Below are 21,303 nucleotides of genomic sequence, written 5' to 3' on the forward strand. Positions count from 1 at the left end.
CCCAACAAATCAAGTTGTTAATTTCATTTGAAAATATTCTATCTTACTAATTTTTGTTCATTTGGTTACCAATTACAAACAGATGTACATTTAAACCCCTTCTTATCATGGTTGATTTGTAAATTTCTTCATTCAGTTTTGTCAATTTTTTTCTGTATACATTCTGAGTCATTTTTATTAGAAACATACAAGTTTATTAGCATTGTTGGTTTTTTATAGTGAAATTAAGCAATATCTTATAGTTATAGTGATCTTTGTCCACATTAAACCTTAAAACTTTACTTACTTTTTCGTATATTTGCCTGGTAATTTTTTTTTTTTGGCATTTTGCTTTCAATATGCCTAGGTTTACAAACAAGATATATTTGTTTTTTATTTTTTTTATTTTTAAAATTTATTTATTTATTTATTTCTGGCTGTGTTGGGTCTTCGTTTCTGTGCGAGGGCTTTCTCTAGTTGCGGCAAGCGGGGGCCACTCTTCATCGCGGTGCGCGGGCCTCTCTCTGTAGCGGCCTCTCTTGTTGCGGAGCACAGGCTCCAGACGCGCAGGCTCAGTAATCATGGCTCACGGGCCCAGTTGCTCCGCGGCATGTGGGATCCTCCCAGACCAGGGCTTGAACCCGCGTGCCCTGCATTGGCAGGCAGATTCTCAGCCACTGCGCCACCAGGGAAGCCTGATATATTTGTTTTTAATTCAATATGACATCTGGATTTAAATGGTTATTTTTGTCACATTTATTGTGCATGATTACTCACACAGTTTTTATTTTGTACTTGTTGCTTTCTCTTTTTTTAAAGTCTCACTTTCTATCTTCTTTTGTATTAACTAAGTTTTTAAAATCCCATTTTTTCTTTCTTCCCTCTACTGATTTGAATATTACATGCTTTGTTTCTATTCTTTAGAGGCTACACAAATTTTAAGACATAAACTTTAAGCAATTTAATTCTAATAAATATTTACAAAACAATTTTTAAATTTCAATAATATTTTTATTTCTAAACATTCTTTTAGTTCTTTTGTAAACCACAATCATCTCTGTTAACAGGATCTGACTGCTTTCTCGTGTTTCAAATTCATACATATAGTTACATGTTATCAGTGTCTAGTATTTTCTTCTTTTAGTTTTTAACCTCTGAGTTTACAATTTTTTCCCTCAATATTTCCTCCTGCCTCTGGAACCTTCCTTATAAGATCACTTTCTTTCATTCTGAAAACATTCTTAAAAATCCCTCTTGTGGAGTCTGCTAGTGGTAAATTTCTTCAGTGTCTGTTTGTCTGGATTTTAATTTTATTCCACTTTTTAAAATATCAGCTGGGTAAACACTGGGAGTTTGACAGTTATTTCACTTCTGCCCTGTGAGGGGTGTGCCCCACCCTCTGTGGGCTGGGTCCTGGGCTGTTCAGGGGAGGTCTGCTGGCTGGCTGTCCTTCCTTTAAGAGTCTTGCTTTCATCTCTGCTCCTTTTAACATTCTCTTTGGTGTTCTTTGATTTCACCATGGTGTGTCTAGATATGGATCTACTTTTATTTATCCTGCTTGGTATTCTAATGTTTTCTCAAATCTGGACATTTTTCTGCTATTTGAATATTGCCTCTTCTTAATTATCTCAAATCTTCTCTTCTGAAACTTTAATCAGACACATTTTCAATCTTCTCCACATGAGTCCTCCATGTCACTGCTTTTCTCAATCCCATTTTGCTTCTCTCTGTTCTATCTGTTCTGTGTCATTTATTTACACATATTTTCCATTTCACCAATTTTCTGATCACTTGTGTCTAATATCTGATCCAACAAATCTTAAATTGGGTAAATATTATCATTGGCTAATATTCTTTTGCAAATCACAATCATCTTTGTTAATAGGATCTGATCACTTTCTCATGTTTCAATTCCAGTTTTGATTTTTCAAGCAGCTCACATATTTATTTTATCTTATGTTTTGAATGCATCCATGATCTGAGACTTTTAGGCATCTCATCTACACTTTGCAGTTTCTTCTGCCTCCCACATCTGTCCTCTGGTGTTGTATAACCCTGGATTGTGAGCTCATGTTTGGTGGCATTTTATCTGTGGGAATCCTTTGAGGTCTGTGTGAAGGGGGAGGGCAGGCCTCCAGTGAGAATCTCATGTAATCCTATGATGAGCCAGTGGTGCTGCCAACCTGTGGCTATGTTAACTTAATTTGAGGACCGTCCAAGTTATATAAATTTGGGCTCCAAATCTGTGTGAGGGCAAGTCTGTAGACATGAGTTTTCAGGGAGCTAGTTTTTTCTACCCAGAGTGCCTACTGGAAGATTTGTCCTTGTCCACCTTTTCTTTGGGTTTGCAGCCTTCTGAGACCTCCAGTTGCATGGAGAGTTTTGTATTCTGTATATCCCCTTTCATGGACTCAAGGCCTTGTCTGGTTTCCCCTGTATGGCCATTTAAGAAAACGAAACTGGAAATTAGGAAGGTCAGCAAACAGCCCTGGGTCAGCCAAGGGGTGGTCATCTTATTAACTGGTTTAACTTAACTTTAAGAAGTCAGATATTTCACTTCCAGTGAATGGGAAACATTAATTCCTATTTTGTCTTACTAGAAAAATAAAATGGACATGATTAGTTACTCATAAGTAAACAAAAATAGCTACCTAATATTTTAGGCTTCAGATTAATGATATCATACACATCAAAGCTTATACTTTTAACTTGCTAGGGAATACTTTAATTTTTTCTCTTTATTATACTGTTGTGTCCAATGTCTGCCTAAGGTACATAGTTTAAGCAATAAAAAAATTACAGTTTGCACAGGGAAATTATATGGAAATCACCATTCATTCCGGTCAGCATCACAGTTGCAGTAATATTGAGAATCAATGCAGTTCCCCTCTAATCCACAAGTACATTTTTGAGCATCAGGCAGAGAACCTCCCCAGTAAGTGTGTGTTTCATTGGTTCTTCCAACCCACCAGCTCACTGGGGTTCCATCTGAAAGACAAGTATGAGAAAGGTGACACCTACTTTGCCCCCCACTACCTGCCTCCCCAATATAGTTCCTTTACTTCCCTCTATTTAAAACATAGAGAGACTATTTTAGAAGTAAGCATATTTTAACTCTGCAATAGGATCATTTTTAAGAGGACTCCCAACTGTTTAAAAAAATATATTTTAATGCCAAAACTTACGTTGTCACCAAATTTTTTTCTTTTATCAGAAAATGAGCACGTAGTCCCTAACTCATTCAGGCACGATATTTACAAACTTCTCTCGAGGACTGCACTTACATAATTTCTTCGGAAATAACATTCAAGAAAGAATTGTCATCAAAAGAAAAACCACAGTAATTTACACACTGAATCTAAAATCTGAGATCCTAAAATGCCATTAAAACGTTTATTGTTATTATGCAAAATATGGATTTCTTTCACTTTATTTATTAGCTAAAAACACTGGCATGTGTTTAAGACATGTACTTCCTAGCATGTCCTAAAAGTTTCTTGGAGACGTGCTTCTTCTTACACTGAATGGGTTGCTCTGTGTTTGGAAACTAAAGAAATGGCACTGATAAGCCTTCTTCATGCCTGAGGTGTCTTCGGCTTGAGCAAGTCCGAGACAACTACACCCAGCTCTTCAGCACATTCCCCTCCTCAGTGCAACGTATAATTAAGTGACAGGGCCAGAGGCTGCCTCCGCTCTGCAGGACTGCTCATTTACGCTAAAGATGCTGCTGAAGCCCCAGTGTGGGATTACAGTACACCTGGGGCAGGATGATCAGGAAAGATGGCGCACACGGGAAGGTGGAGGGGAAAGAGTCCCTAGTAAACAGAGAATCAGGGCAGGAGGGGAAACGGAAGTGACATCAATTCTGCAAAGATGCCCGTCCATTTTCATGTGCTCTTTCAATCTCTTAAATTGTCCCCATCACGCCCCCACTAAGAATCTGAAACAACTTCTCCCTAACTTACAATCGCCACTGCTCATTACGGCTCCCTGTTCAATGAGACTTCTGCTTCTGCTGACAACCTCTCAGCTGGTAAACACATGGACTGCATTCATTATCACGCACTGCAGGCCCAGTGGGTGACGTGTGTGCCAAGAAATCAATATCAACCATCTTTTTTTTTAATGTGTTGAAAACTGATCTTTAGGGGGTGGAATATCTTTTTAGCGTATTATTTAATAGGTACTTAATAGATATTTTTCAAAATTCCATCTTAAAAATGTAATTATTCAACATCCTCTTTCATCGATTTGAAGAGCAGAGAAATCATGATATGCCAGTGTGTTACTGTGTGTTTACATTTTTCTCTCTAAAGTGAAAACCATTAAGTGTTTTTAAAGGTACAAAATGCATGTGGCTCCACTCAAGATTCCTTTGAGTAACTTAAAGAATTTGCATAAGAAATAATTAGGCATCATATGAAGAAGAATTAGAGGCCGAAATGAAAAGGAATAGGAGAGAGATCAATGACCAGGGTGCACGGCTCCACTTCCTCAATTATTTTAGCGCATAGTTCACTGTCCTTCTCTCCAGCCACAGCTACAATCCTCAATGACCTTAAGCATTCATAGTATGGTAACCAAATGGTCTCCTAGAGTCAACACTTAACTGTCATACAACTTCCTCTTTAGCCACCTGTAATCACATCCCCTGAAACTATATGTAACACAGAGACCTTAAAGATGCTGAAGGAAAAATGTTTCAGAATCCTAGCAAGATCCTAGGCCCTCTGCCCCTCCCTGGCCCTGTTGGAAAACAAAACCTACACAAGAGCTGCTGCACTGAAGCCCCAGACTTGCTATATCTCCTCTCAAGATTACCACCACCTCAGTCTCCTGATAACTTCTGAGAATTCGAACAGTGGAAAATTCTTGAGAGAAAACTGAATTTTGACTGACATTCCCCAACCTACCCTAGAAAATTCCTAAGCTACTTGTTCCCCACATTGCAGTCCCCTTGTACTGTTTTCACGCTGCAACCTTCTAATGAGGGACCCAGGCTTTGTGGTTTTCACTCTTTCTGCACAAGAGTAGCATCAAAGCTCTGCACACCCATTTGTGTCTATTGATAATAGCGAGCAAATTAGTGCAACAATTTTAAGGCGTATTGGGCTACACTATTTGCCTGCCTCAACTCAACCTTAATTAAGCACTTCTGGAAATATATAGGTCTGTAGTGAATTTGTTTAAATTAAGTTTGTACTAACAATCCTCCAGTAGCAGCATATAAGAAATACAAATAACTTGAGCATGTATAGTTAATGAAGTCCCTTATTTTGTTTTTTTTAGCAGGTGTTTATTAAGTTTATAAGTATTTTCTCTTTCCATCTTTCCCCCCAGCCCCAATTAAATACTTGTTGAAATATTTGTTTTTGTTGCTGCTGTTGCTGTTTTATATATTTATTAACATATCGAAGGGCTAACAATTGAGCAACCACATGCAAATCAATAGGCAGACACTGGCCCTCCAGGTGGGAATCCTTTGCTGATCTGGGTCGTGTCCAGGTTCTGGAATAGACCATCTGCTAGTTTGTATGAGTTTGCTCCATGACTCACTGGGTGGTTTTGTTTTATGACTTTGTTAGTGGTTGGTTCCAACACTACTCTGTCTTTGCCTTGTTTTCCCTGGTTAGACAACCCATAACAATAATTTACTCTCCTGGAGGCAGCTGTCTCATTCTTCTGGGGATATACAATTTTAGCTCGGTGATCTATTTGGCATCAATCAACTAACAGTAAGTACTAAACCCACTAGCACTAACTATAAATTCAATAAACTGGAGAGATGCAAATAAGTAGCATTTACTTCATGCCATTTATAGACGTGGTGCAATTAAGTTCTGGCAAGGTTAGTGTCTTAGCTCTGAAGACTCAAAAAAGAGAAAATGATTTCCTGAGTCCCATAGTTGCTGAGTGGCAGGGACTTGTCTAAGTCCTAAGAGCTTGAACTCAGAGGACCTGCCTACTGCCCCCTACTCATTCCACTCCCCAGATGCCTAACCAGAGAAGGGGCAGGCCAGCCTCCAGAAAACCGAGCAGTTTCATGAAGGCAGTGAGGTTGCACATTCCAACAAAATGGGATTTTTCAAAGGAAGAAAATATAAAACTAAAAATAAGAATTTTCAAAAGACGAAAAGATATGAGAAATAAACTATTAGCACTTAACGTTGTGTGAAAGAGCCGTTGATACCAACATTGTTCCCTAATTAACAATTAGCCCAGACACTAATTGCATTGTCTATGAAAAAGAATCTCATGGGATAATCACCTCCAGATAACTAAGCCATGTTGTTGTTAGCGATCCTTCCCAAGATAAAACAGAATTAAGACGTCCCTGCCCTTCATGGCAGATGAGCACCGAGCATTCCAGGGGCCTCCGTAGGAGGCTTTGACTGCTCAGTTGCCCAGTTGAGTCTAGGGAGAAACTTCAGATCATTCCTGGCTTTGAGCAAAGACCTTGGTCTTTGCTCCAAAGAAGAGTATCCCTGTCACTTCAGATGTGATCCGGGCACTATGGGCACAGATTCTCATGCATCTCTGGCAGGCCATTGTGACCTGTGGGGACAACAGCCCACAATGTCTGATTACTATGATTACTCACCATGGGGAGTTGAAAGCCTTGACTTCTTGCAGTGGAAAGTCAGCTTCTGTTGGCAGTGGTCCGCATCGTCAATTATGGCCTGGAGCTGGTCCATGCTGGCTGTGTACTTGAAAAACACAGGATGGGGGCTTTCTCCATTCGAGCTTTTGACACTAACCAAGTGGGAGCCATTGTGCTGCACTGAGGTCCATGCGGTGTCTGGTGGGCAGAAGAGGGGTTGGGAGGGAGAAAGGAGACTGTGATGAGAATGGAATCATTAAACATAAATATGGAAATCAGAAGCATCTTTTATCTGAATTAAGGTTTTTATTTTTGGAGCAATCAGATCTCTTTGACATCGGAATCAGCGAGTGGAATTCTTAAAATATTAACAGTAGGGATTCTCTTTATTGAAATTTGCATTACCATTACTATAGTCAACATTGTCAGGGCGTCAATTTTTTAAATTCTGTATTATAACACTCAAAGTTATAAACATAACTTTTTGGCTTTTATTTTTGTCTTTCCATTACTATAAGAGGAAAGCGAAAGATTATCGCGTATGTACTTACGTTTTTAACAAGCATATTCCTCATCTCACTGAGCGTCTTTTCCTCTGATAATCAAAGAAATGTGTAAAAGACACATTTGAGGAACAAGCAGCCCACAAAACCATTATTTTGATCATGCAAAATAATGGAAAATAAGTATTTTTGACAAAAATTGACTAATAGTGTGTCAGCAACTTGTTCAATGGCCAGCACTAAAAGACACAGTGCCTTGGGGTATCTAATATAACAATTCCTAGCAGTAACCATAGCTACATGAATGCCTGCTGGAAAATTCTGGCATATTTCTGTTACATTGATTACCTATATTTTTCAAAGAGATTTAAAAAACAATGCACACTCCACAATATTTATAACAGAAGAAAAACACCTTGACTTCTTTTATCTTCCCCAAAATAACCTCCCACCATGAATGTATAGAAGCTCCCACAGTATAAAAGGCCCATGGCTCAGTGGCTAAAAGGCTGAGTTCAAGCTGCCTTAATTCAACTATATTTATAATGTCATGTCATATAACTTCCTCTGTAATATGTATTTGATAAAATGATCAGTATCCACACAAACTTGCCATATTACAAGGGCAGGAAACAGTCTTGTGGAGTTTATTTTTTATTATTTTTTAATAGCTAATACATGAGCAAGTTTCAAAAATCAAAACAATGCTGAATGGAACTCAGTGAGGGGTCCCCTGCTCCTTTCCTGCCCGGGTCCCTGCTCCTTTCCTGCCCTGAGAGTTTGGGTCTGGGAAAAACCTACAGCCATGCTGGTGTTTGCAAACCCTTAACACATCAAATACATCCAGAGATCCAGGGAAAAGAACGCTAAGTAAGGGCCATGGAAAAACCTCCGATTCAAAGCCCATGGAAAAGAACATCACAAAATATGCAAAAACTAGCAAGAAAAGGAACAAACTGTGAGTCAGCACGACGAATGCAGTTTTATATTCAATTAGGAAAAAAGACTTAACAGATCACCTGCCTCTCTGCTCACTAAAGGGCGCTGTGAGTGTTCCTATGGCAACTTGAAATCCATAGATTGTGTTTCTCCCTTAATCATGTTTTCACTAGACATTTTATAGTTCAACATTTTCCTGGAAAATTACTTAAATGCGTCTGGCATTATTTTTGGTAATTACCTACTCCCATTCACCCTCAGGGTTTCTTCCATCAAATGAAATGAGGGTACAGGGACATGCAGAAGACTGTGTTAGGCTTAGGAGTTCATCAGTTCCCATGCCACTGTGTCATTTATTTTCATGGCTTAGGGCACAAAGAAAAATGATGCGCCTGAATAGTTCATACAGGCTAGTGGTCAGTATGATAAATTTATGGTCTTGCATGGCTAAGGTGTAATAATAGAAATCTTTTGAAGTGGAGAGAAGGGAAAGGTTGAAAAGAACCTCAAAACTGCCCTTCTGAAAAAATACTTTAAATGGTTGCCCTTTCTAGAAATATTATTTAAAAGACCCCAACAAAGACACATTATGTTTCCCTAATATTCCACAACATATTATTTCAAAACTATGAGTAGAAAGGAACCTTTTGACATGACACGTAATCTTAGCCTTCAAGCACGAGGAGACAGACTAAGGAATTTAAGTGACCAGCATGATGGAAAAATACTCAGCTGTTATTCACAGTAGTCTGAAGCATAATTTTGGATCTGAGGTAATTAATTTTAATAGTGGTCAAATTTACACAGGAATTTTGAACTATTGTTGAATTAGACCCTATCAGAACGTGTCCATCCAACTCACTGGAGCCTTCCCTCTGCACAGGAGCAGGGTGACCATTGGTGGCACCTGGTTGACCGTTTGCTCGGACAAATGAACCTGCAGCCAAGTTAACTTGCTGGTTTGGTTTTGTAAGCAGGATATAAATAATGACATTGACTTACCATATCATATGACATCCTCCTCCTTCTGTTTGTTTTGCCAACTTAGATCCACTTTGCAACTGGCAACGCTTCCTACACTTTATAATAGACCTCTGAACTATACAAGGAGTCTTTCATAGCAAAACAAGTGGTTGGATGGAAAAAGAACCAGATCTTTATTCCACAGATTCAGGTAAACACACATTGAAAGCATATCTGCTATGCTTATTTCAATCTCCCTGAGAAAAAAAGACTTCACGAAAAATATGATGCCTTTATACTTTGTGGGACCATCACTCATGATCTGGAAATTGACCTTGAGGAAAGTAAAGGCAAAAATCCCTTCTCCCACAGATGCCTGAAATGAAGTCCAATTTGTGTCCAAACACCACCTCTTTGGAAATGAGGCCAGCTGCCTCTGTTTCTTCTGATGGGAAGAGGGTACACATTCTGAGAAGACTGGGAAGGCAGTATGCCAAATGATTTAACTTGTCACATCTATCTCCAGATAAAGCTGGTCAAGAAGATGCACTCAGGATGATAAATAAGGACAGACTGATGTAAACACTAGCAGCCATTCCTGGATCCACAAAAATAATCTGAATATTACAATAGAGACCCACAACAGCCTTCTCAGAATTTCTCCCCCTGTGTTACTATCCAGAGAGAAACACTGTTACAACCTTTTATCCAGCCCAACCCTCTGGCCACACAGATAAGGGAAATGGAAGTCTAGAAAAACTCACGTGCCCAACTTCACAAAACTATGTAACTTTGCCACACATTCTAAGCAACCCAGCGTGAGTCGCTGAGCTTTCTGAGTAGGTAAAGTTTTCAAAGAGTGCTGAGATCTGTAACCTTCCCAGAGTGCCTTACCCATCTGAGCCCTCTACTATATTTCCAATGAAAAGACTTCAGAAGAAAATAGAACTAGATCCTGGGCATTTATGTGCCCATAGTGCTGGGAATGGCCAACTGCACTGCTCTGAATGTCCAGTGGGTGCCCTGAGGAAGACAACGGTCAGCTCTCACCTGGCCCTGCCCTAGATCTCAGAGGCCCTGGGCCCTGCCATGTCATCTGTTTGTCAAAGCCAAGGATGACTGGTGTGTGTGTTTTATTGAAGGGGAGAGACTACAGCTCTAAGCAGACAGTCTCCAGGCCCTGGGAGGGCCCAGAGGTGGCACTCATCCCAGCCCCACACCTGTGGGCCCTCTTGATCACTATTTGTATGAAGACCCTCATAAGGGCTGCCACAGATCTGGGGCCTTGAGGCTTTTCATGATTTATTTTAATATTCTGAACACAAGAAAATGCTATAAGATACAACCGGATATCCTCAAGGGAATGCAGCTACTTCACAGCCTTCTTCCCTAGGATTTCAGAGGGTGATCTTTTCATTTACTAGGTCACACTGAATACAATTTTGTGTGTCTGCTCATTCATAAGGGTAGGCATCTGCTATTTAACATGAACTGACACTTACTCAACACGACATATATTGTCTTGAGGCAACATGTATGTGTGCTTGGCCCCATGCCTGAAACCTCCCAAGAGCTCAGTTACTGGGAGATATTATTAGTGCTTTCCCTTGTTTATCAGCCTACCACACAGCACAAGAGCAAAGTAATTTCCTCAGAGAGTACATTATATATGCACTTATAAAATTAGATATGGACAGAGTACAGGGTCATGGTCAATAAGAGATATGGGTTACAATCGATGGTCTTGGAAAAGTCAAAAAAATCCTCTGAGCCTCCAATTCCATATTGGGTAAATGGGGAAAGTGGACCAGGCAGCATCTAAAGACTGAACGCTATTGTCTAGCCGCCTTTGAATGCTAAGGCAATGAACCAAGCATGCTGCTGGCCTAACTGCTCTCTGAACATCTATATGTTTATTGTTCATCAAGACCATTCACTTTGTCCACCCATAAGGCCAGGGCAGACTGTGTGGCTGACAGAAAAGCAGGAAAATAAACTTTCCTGAAGCATTTGTCTTTTTTCCCTTTGGGCACAGTGACAGGACCTGCTCTAGAAACTCTGCATTGCCAACCACACTAGGCTGACTGTTTTAGGAACTACCTTTACAAGCTGCAGGAGGCCGGCCAGAAAATGTACCCCCAGTGGGGGCAGGAAGGGTTCTTTCTAGGCAAAAGCCAGGATAAAAGAGATGCAGGTTCATGGTGTATGAATCAATACCCATTCTATAGAGGGCTTTTAAAAAAATGACATGAGTTATGTGTAAAGCAGTTGGGCTGACTGCCCTTTGCTAAACCACAGTGCTGGAGGCCTGACACAATTTTTGAAACAGGGAAAAGGATGTTTAAGAAACACAATTGTGTATATTTTAACCCCAAACTCCTGATTTATCCCCCCCTCTTCCCCTTTGGTAACCATAAGTTTGTTTTCCATGTCTGCGGGTCTATTTCTGTTTTGTACATAAGTTCATTTGTATCATTTTTTTTAGATTCAACATTTACGCTCTACTATATATAAAATAGATAACCAACAAGGACCTACTATATAGCACAGGGAACTATACTCAATATTTTGTAATAACCTATAAGGGAAAAAAAATCTGAAAAAATAGATATATATGTATGTATTACTAAATCACTTTGCTGTACACCTGAAACTAACACAACATTGTAAATCAACTATGCCTCAATTAAAAAAAAAAGAAAAGAAACACAATTTCTTGGTTTGCATAAAGGCAAGTGACTCAGCAATAATAATGAGTAAAAAAATCTGGATTATTAACTTGTTGAGTCAATAAATCAAGACCCGAAGGCGCAATGGACAGGGATGCCATAGACCCAGTCCTCAGCTTGTTCATCAAGCCTCCAGGTGATTTTTATGGACTGGACGTTGAATCACTGCCCTGACTGCAACCTGTCTTCTTTCTGTGACGATCATTCTCACAATGCAAGGTCTGAGAAGCAGTTTCTGAACCTCACAACTACGAAAATAGCAAACAACTACCCTGGGTTTAGGGTGGGCACAAACAGTTCTATCTCTCTCAGTGAGTAGAGCCATTGGCCTTCCTCACCTTGCCATCAAAGAAGTTATGTTTTGTTTCTTCTGTTTAGAAAGGGAATAGGTCCGTCAACAAATTACACAAGCAGTCCATTCAAAATAGCTTACTATTTTGTCTTGTTTTGGTTGTCTCTGTACTAAAGGTACTAAAAAATACATGCAGACTGTGTCCTAGTACTACATTTTTGAAGGCTATTACCAAGGATATAATTTTTTTTTTCATTCTGAAATCTGATTTTTTTTAGGCAAGTTTAAGTTTATTTATTTATTTATTTAACATCTTTATTGGAATATAATTGCTTTACAATGGTGTGTTAATTTCTGCTGTATAACAAAGTGAATCAGGAATACATCTACATATATCCCCATATCTCTTCCCTCTTGCATCTCCCTCCCACCCTCCCTCTCCCACACCTCTAGGTGGTCACAAAGCACCGAGCTGATCTCCCTGTGCTATGCAGCTGCTTCTCACTAGCTGTTTTACATTTGGTAGTGTATATATGTCCATGCCACTTTCTCACTTCGTCCCAGCTTCCCCTTCCCCCTCCCTGTGTCCTCAAGTCCATGCTCTACATCTGCATCTTTATTCCAAGGATATAATTTTAACCATTGGTTTAGAATTCTGTTTTTTGTATATTTTTCCAAGTGTTAGTACTTGTTTTTTTAATAATTAGAGGGTGTTTAATTGTCCACAGGCATCACAGCATCATGGAGAAGGCAAATTTTTCATTGTGGACATATCTCCAGGTTGGAAGAACAGAATCAGGACCCTAAGATCTTCCTCTATCAATAAGCAGATTTGTCAGGGGGCTCCTCATATGACCCCTGGGCAGTAAGGACCATTTAGATGTAACTTTGGTTCATTCCTTGGATTTTCCCCAGGAAAAATCTGGATTTAAAAAAATTTTCATTAAATATTTTGTTGTCTAGCTGCTGGAGGTAGTCACTGGTCTTTGGACTGGCCTGTGTGTTTCTCTGTCTTCAGCACATTGCTTTCCTTACGGTGTTGAGTTTAATAAAAATCCTTGGTATTTAATAGTATTTGGAAATCGTCACTGAAGTAGTTAACTCCTGCTCTCCATCTTGGGTATGTGTGTGTTTCTCATGAGCCATTTGATGTTCCATCTCAGTCATAATTATGGAACCCTTATGACATTGATCTTTTCACATAGAACAAGAATATACTAATTTCAGGAGTTTTACATGAGAGCTAGGCAACTATAAACTTCTCTAAAAACCTTTAATTACTCAAAATGCATTGTGATACAATAATCTCTATGTAATGTTTGTTCATTTGCAATGTAATATGAAGATATATAGTTATTAAGTATGCTTTAATAATAGACATTTACACATCAATATAAATCGTTAAATTATTAGCAATAATTTTCATGAATCCCTACACAAACACATACACACCTTACAGCTCTTAAAACTTTCCAAGATTACGTTAGAGAGTTTAGAGCATATTTAATTTAGAGAATTAATGTCTCATACTTTATCTTAATATATGTGAACCATTCCTGTTGCATTTGTGGATGCATCAGAGCCACAGGGATTCAGTGATGGATCATTAAACCTCACCCACAGCAACCTATATAAATAGGAACAACAGGATAATTGCTTGGACCATGAAATGAGTAGCGGCACCAAAATTTTACATCTGCATTGGTTTTATTTCTCCATTCTGTGATGCCCTTTGTTCCCTTTCCATTTTAATTTTTTGGACGATAGAGTAGCCTGTGCCCGCTAAAACCAAAGATCCTCAGCTACACGACAGTGCTTTCTAAACCCATTTGCACATAAGCATCTCTAGAGAAGCTTAATAATAATACAGCCTCTCCTGGGATGCCGCCCCAAAGAATCTGGCTGTGGAAAGCAGAGCTTCCCCTTGGGGAACAAACACGTAGGGACCTGGAGAAGCTCTATCCTGCTGGATAGTGACAGTAAAGCAAACAGGAGCCCTCTGGTCAGGTTAAATTAATTTGTAAAGTCACACTCCAAATTATATTTTTAAAAGGTTGTATTGCCAAGGATGTTATAACCACCCAGTAGGCTTTAAGAAGATACATTACACTTGTTTTATAACCAACAGATCTCCACTCTCTAACTAAATGACCAATAGGCAACCCAAACCTCACCTATTCACAAGTGGAATCCTGGTCTTCCCTTACAAACATGGTCCTTCCCAAGAATTCTCCGTCTCTGTGAATAATACCTGCACCTTCTTTCCAGGGCTCGGATCCAAATACAGGAGCCCTGCTTGATGCCTCTCTTTCTCTCCATCGGTTAGTCCACGGGCTCTAACTCAACATTTCTCTCCTCCTCCTCCTCTGCTCCCAGCCTGCTACCCACCACCACCATCCTGGCTCAATTACTAGAGCAACGCCCTAACTAGTCTCCTTGCTTCCTCTTGGTGCACCGTGATGGTTAAAGGCCCAAACAGCACAGCTGGTGTGAATCCTGGACCAGCCCCTTTCCAGCCATGTGACTTGAGGAAAGGCCACTTTCTAGTCCTACCACCTGAGTCTGTCCCACATGCCAGCTCCCCATGGCTGCAGGCCTCCAGCACTTGCCTCCTCCCTCCCCTTGAAGGCTCCACCTCAGGTTTTCTCAGGGTTGCTTCTTTGATGTGGTTGGCACAAATGTCACTTTCCAACTGAGTCCTTTCTTGATCCCTCTATTTAAAACTGTAACCCATCCTTCTGCAGTCTGTGACCCTGTTCCCTGCTTTGTTCTTCTTCACAACACCTGCTACCTTCCAGCGTGCCAAGTATTTGATTCGCTTCTGTCAATGATCTGGCTCCCCACCCCAGAAAGCACCCCCCACCAGGGGAGGGAAGTGTTCAGATTCACTCCCTGCTGTGCCCACAGCCGTGCCTGGCTTGGGGCAGGCGCTGAGTACACATGTGTTCAATGTTGTCAGAAGCTTTTTTGCAACTCTTCAGTTTTGTGCCTTTACTTGGACGTTTCTTCAGGTCACCCGGGGAAGGAAATGATTCACATCCTCAGCAGACAGTTTTCAAGGCCATCGTGTGTCTAAACCGACCAGGAGGGTTAATCAGTAGATTTCGCCTTTTCCCTCCCTTATTTAGAGGTTCTTTCTCATCTCTAATGTAAGAAAAACCTGCTTGTATATCATCAGGTATTATTCTAAGTTACCTGAAATCAAAAGCTGGGCATCTGTTTTTAGTGGCTCTTTGCATTTTGATGGTAACTACTCTTGTCTCTGGTGGTAGGGGCCAAGGTTCGCTCTGAAAAGGTAACAGCAATTGCAGGGAATCAAAATACATCAGCTATGGTATCAAATTAGCATTAAAACAAAACACCTTTGAGATAGTTACACATTCCAAAGGGGCTTTATAAATATGCACAACTAAAGCTTCATGGGGAAGCCTAGACTGCGTGTTCACTAGCATGACTAAAATATCTTTCTTTTATTACAACCATAAACTGCAGAAGATCGGGCCCTCATCTCTCGGTTATTCATTCCTCTTTGCAGCAAATACCTTCCCTTATAAACTTGACCGCAGCCTGCCAATAGTTAACCATTAACAAAATAGCTTCAGTCATTGAAACTTCATTCATTTTGGAATGTGCCAGTTGGGATTATTTCCACCTTTCTAGAATCTTGGAATTTTTCAGTGTGTATGGAACTCTCCTCATAGAATTAACCCAAGATAAAATGTATGAAAATCTTTAACATGCCCTAGACTTCTGTGATAGTTAAGAACTTAATTGATAAAGGGAAATGTTTTATTGGGATGCTAGCAACTTTATTTAGCTTTCTTTGTTCTTGGCATTCGCTTGAGCCACGGTAATGAAAGAAAATCAAAGCAGGAATTGAAATCACTTGAAGGCTTGTTATAAACCACTGGAGTGCAGTATATCTAGAATGATCCCCTGGGCTGTTTCCTAACATATTTCACTGATCACACATTTTTCAGTAAAGGTAAGCCAATGTATTGAACTCTGTCATCACACTGCAATATTTTGGTCAGTATTTATGATAAAATGTTTACCCCAAAGCCCAAAAGAGCCATACTCACACCTAGTGCAATGCCCTGCAAGTTCTTGCATTTTCTGTACCAACTTTGGGGGTAGTTTTGGGACTGGAAGATATATTTGACTGAATTCAGATCTAATCATATGATTAACCACTGCCAAAATGCTCAGATTTTGTTTCATGTATGAAATGGTAGTAGGTAAAAAACCACACCAGGATTGTAAGCTACTCACAAAGCATCATCATAAATTTACCCATAAATAATTCCCTCCTTGTGAGAATTGCAACCCTGTAAGGGTGATATGTAGCCATAATAACAGAAGAACAAAATTATAACTAAGTCATAGTTGCCTTAGAACCATCTATAGTTGATTTTTTTCTGATCATTAGCTCAGAATTTGCAGAGTCAAATTCTGTGGTTGTTGAAGTACCTGTTAGGTCTACACTGCTAGAGTAACAGAAAGTTTTCTTGGAGGTTTATCCTCTTTTTATTGGTAAAATGTTATGCGAGCATGGAGGAAAAGTTATGGGTACAGACACACATAGATACAGGTACAGAAGATGTATAAAGAATTTGTATCAATTCCATCAGGGCAGCTGTCATTCATTAAAGTGGATGCTTTGGTCCTTTGTGGTCCTATGCTTTAGGCGGAGATGTTAGATTAAAAAGTTTCAAAGAATTAAAGGCATCATAAACAATATGTCGTAAACAAGTCCTTTAACATATAATTAGGTTTCTAAGGAAAATAAAATATTATTTATACAGTTGCACAAGAATAATATTATTACTTGAAGTATATACACTTTAGAAACATTTATTATCTCCTAGATAAACTCATGTGATTACAGATTCAAAAGAATACAAATGGATGTTTTCATAAATTTGAAAAGTGAACATTCTCCTAAGTCTTTGGCATTTATTGACATGAACTAAGAAATAAAGTTTATCCTTTTTTGTTTCAGATTAATAAGCAAAGAGTTATTGTTAATTTTGCACAAAGAAAGAACATAACGTTTAATTGCCACCTCTTAACTATTTTAGAACATTATGTTTAATACTTCTGAGCAATCATATTACAATTACAATCAAAATGCACATCTACATAAAGCTGCCAGTAGGTAAGCTCTACTTTCCCCATCTGGGTTTTTCATGCACAGCAAGTATTTACATGAGTTTAACTGTCATAAAAAGGGCTTATTAGCATACCTGTCATGTTGCAATATACAAGGGATGGTCCCAGCGGGCCACTTCCGTCTGAGTCAATATAGTAGAGCCCTGAAGAGCTTCCTCTGTGCCTGTGGGCTTCACATGACTGCTCGTAGAGAGCTGCAAAGAACACGGGTCTCAGACAGGAGCTACAGTGGGATGGATCCCTCCATGTTGTGAATTAAGTGATACTTTCCCCAGTGACACTCATTCTGCATTGCTCTCAGGGACATGTTCTTTAGAGGAGTGTTTCCCTGTTTCAATCAGATAGAGTGAAGATTCTGCAGCATGGAGTGAAAGATTTTAGGAGGTATCACTGTGGGACATGTAGATCTGAATCCTGTATGTTCTAGAAACACAGGATTCTTTTCAAAATTGTGGTAACTGGATTTACTCTTGTCTAATTCTTTTTTGTTTCATAATACCTAAGCACCTGAAGTGCATTGGCTTAATCTCCCTAAATCATCCGCTTTTATCTAAATAATCATGTTATTTTATAAATTACTCTAATTATACCCTTTGTTTACCTAAAACAATTTACATGTGAAATGCATTTTTTTCAATGAGATGAATTTCACAAATCAGCAACTCTTCTTCATTCAGTTTTTAAAGTTTGCTTTAAAAAGAAACATCCTTAAATGCTTTGCAAATAATTCAAGAAAATTGAAATTCAAAGAAATATATATAATATATATGAAATATCTCTTTATAGTTTCAATTTATCTTAATTCATAATTGAATTTTCTGCATGTACAATAAATGTTTCGCTGTGTACAAGGCAAGTGATTAGCATCTGCAGATGATGGACTCAGTTAATACTCAGAAGACATTTAAATGAGTGATCAACCAAGTAACATCTCCAGTGTGCATCACTCGCTGCCTTGACAGGAAAAACCCTTTGAAAACCCGAAAAGCCGCTAATGGCTGCTGGGACAGAAGTGCAGCACTGATTCTGGCAGAGTGATGGACTGGATCTTTAAGCCAGCTCTAACGATCAGATTTGGCATCCACACAGACAGACTCAGGTGGTGGTTAGGCAAGATCCACAAAATGGAGCGATCCGAGTAGGATATGGCTTTATGCCATGCTACAATGACTGGATTATCTACACTTCTAACTTTGCCTATTTCAAATAATCAACAAAAACCCAGGGAGAGATCGAGGGGTTGTTCTTCTCTCATCTCAAAGAAAAAGAACATGAAGGGAATGCTTTTTGTCCAGAGGTTTTACAAAGGTAAACATCCTTTTGTTAAACATGGCCAAGTGTCAAATGTATCAGATTGTTCCAAATCACTGTCACGGCTACTACCGTCTACACTGATGGACACAGAGACAATTTGGATTGCTTTTCCACCATGCGTGCATTTTGGCTGCTGATGTTTACATTTCTATAAATACATATGCTCATGACCACTTAGAAAAGTGTCCAGAGGGATACACGAAAATTGAAAGCAGTGTTTGTGTTTGGGTTGGGGCTGGAATTGCCTAGAAAACAAGAGTAGAGGAGGAATGACTAGGAGAAAGCTTGCTTTAAACACGAATGTACACATGTATTAATTGTGCACTTAGACCCAAAAATAATGGTCTCGTGATCATTTATTTTGATTTGGCAATATCTCATCTTCATGTAGCTTATCAGTTAGATGATCCCAATAAAGTCAATTCAGTTATTAGACCAAATCATGGGGCACAAATGAAACACCCTACATATATATAACAGATATATATATATATATGTTAGTTTTAAAATCAGAGTTGTTTAGAATGATGTTTAGATCACAGTTACTGATAGCATTTTAGCCATATTTCTTACTCATTAATATTCAGCAGATATCTGCTTCATATAAGACACCTTGCTAAGTATGATGGAGGACACTCTAAGGAAGAGATCACCCCATTCCTAACTGTGACTTGGCCAAGTCACTTAGCCTCAAGTTTCCCAGATGTCTAGCTCTTTTCAAATGAAGTTACCCCGGGAAATTCTCACCTGGCACTAGTACAGTAAATAGAGTTGCAGGTGGAATTGCTCTGGTTGAACTTATGGGATGTTTAGGGCATAAGTCACCTCCCTTTGTCTTCTAAGATGCTTTGAGCTCCTCTGTGGAACCTTCAGGGCTGAGGACCCAGGGCTCTCATCCCAACACCGATGCCTGCCTCGCTGGGATTCACTTCCCATAAAGACAAATTTATGTCAGTCCAAACTCTTGCTTTTCTCCCATATGTGGAAATAAAATTAAATAATTCACAGGGAAGAGTTTTTAAAAGTACAATGTATTCTCCCAGTAGGAGGGACTGAACATGGTGAGATCTGTGCATTTTCATATCATGCTCTCTCTCTCTAAAGACCCAGAGAGAGGGGTGTTACCAGAGAAGGGATTCAGAAATATCAGCAGTGACACACAAATAGGGAAAAACTAAAAGAAAAACATATACAAGAGCCAATAATTAGAAGACCAAGGGCATTTCAGAGGCTCTGTCATAAGCTAATAGATTAGCGGTCAATAAAGTTTTGTTAGCTTTAAAGTTGAAAGAATAATTCTTCAGAAAAGAGACTGGTGTTCTAGACAGAAGAAACAACACTGAGAGGAGATGGAGAATGTGACCTTGGGTAAACAACCTAGCCTCTCTCGTTCCTCAGGTGTAAAATGTAGATAAAAATACATTTACCTCCTAGAGTTGTTTTGAGGACTAAAGGAGTTGAAACATGCACAGAACTAGAATCGTGCAAGTACATGGTAAGTTCCAGTAAGTTCCATCATCATCATCATCACCACCACCATCATCATCAGAGAACATCAAGATTGCAACGGACCTGAGCATTTGCCTGGCTTGTCACTGATGTCTAGAAGCCCTACCATGTTAGCTCCCATCCTGCACTTCTTCTGAGACTTTTCTTGTTTAATTTTATAAATATCGAGACTCTACTAACTCATGCTTTTTACTTAGGCAGACAGGACTTGAGAACTAAAATTGGATTCTGCTCGAGGAAGAGAACAAGATATAATATCATGAGTTCTAGATTTAATTTATACTTTGACTATATTTTATTTTCCTATACTTATTTTCCTTTGCCTACTATTTTTTTCTATCCTATGATATATGTATTTCTGTTAGCTGCCTTATCAATAGGAAATAAATTTGATTAAAAATAAACCAGACAAAAATTAGTGTCTAAAATAATTATTTTTTGTTGTTGCTTTCTAGCACATGGTTACACACACACACATATACACAAAATAATGGAAAGAAAAATAGAACTACATGGCAATCAGAACAGAAAGGAGAATGAATGAAGTGTGAGGCTTACAGGAATGGCAGGTTGCACCGGTGTAACCAGTGTGTACGCAGTTGCAGGAGAAGGTGTCCCAGGACTGGGAACATTCACCCCCATGTTCACAATAGCTGGGCAAACACCTAGAAGAAGACAGACACAGCACTATTTCCCACACTTGGTCATGATAAATGTGTATCTTAATATTAATATGTTGTAATGAAAGACAGATAAAAACAGTGACTTGACCAGAAAAATTTCAACATGAACAAAAATTGTTGTGTCTGTCATCAAGGTTTCCAAATGTAATATCAATCATAGACTAAAAAATCCATTAGATGCTACCAACTGTCATGTATTTGTGACAGACAAATTTTCTACACATCTCATTACATCAGAAAATGTGTTTGCTTTTTCACAAATAAGGCAAGATTAATTTCATACATGACAGGGATATAAATTGCTTGCAAAGGCCAGAGACAGCACATTTCCCATCCCTGCTTCCATGTCCTTGCAGTGTGACCTATAGATACTTCCATCAAAAAGTATAGCTTACTTCACCTTGAATCTGGGTTGGGCATATGACCTGCTTGGATCAATGAGGCATTAGCAAACTAACACAGCAGAGGCTAGAAAAGTGCTTGGGCAGTGGGCTTGCTCTCTTACTGAGTTTTGAACCCTGAAAGCACAACCACATGAAGAAACCTGGGCTTGTTCAGGTTGTCTAGTCACCCCTGTAGGTTCAAACCACAGGACAAGTGACTGAGGGGATTATAAGTC

General features: G+C 39.2%; 1 protein-coding gene across 4 annotated transcripts in view; it reads right to left on the reverse strand.

The window, feature by feature from the left end:
- The window catches only part of LOC103017183 (contactin-associated protein-like 3), a 250,501-nt gene that overhangs the window by 39,046 nt on the left and 190,152 nt on the right, over positions 1–21,303 (reverse strand). For all 4 annotated transcript variants that reach the window (XM_057547774.1, XM_057547777.1, XM_057547775.1 and 1 more), the window contains 4 exons: positions 20,560–20,666; positions 17,253–17,372; positions 6,581–6,778; positions 2,811–2,967 (listed from right to left, as the gene is read on the reverse strand). In XM_057547774.1, the coding sequence (XP_057403757.1) occupies positions 2,811–2,967; positions 6,581–6,778; positions 17,253–17,372; positions 20,560–20,666 (582 nt within the window). The remainder of the gene's footprint in view (positions 1–2,810; positions 2,968–6,580; positions 6,779–17,252; positions 17,373–20,559; positions 20,667–21,303) is intronic.

Source organism: Balaenoptera acutorostrata, chromosome 6 (genome assembly GCF_949987535.1).
Source record: "Balaenoptera acutorostrata chromosome 6, mBalAcu1.1, whole genome shotgun sequence".
In the NCBI taxonomy this organism is placed as follows: domain Eukaryota; kingdom Metazoa; phylum Chordata; class Mammalia; order Artiodactyla; family Balaenopteridae; genus Balaenoptera; species Balaenoptera acutorostrata.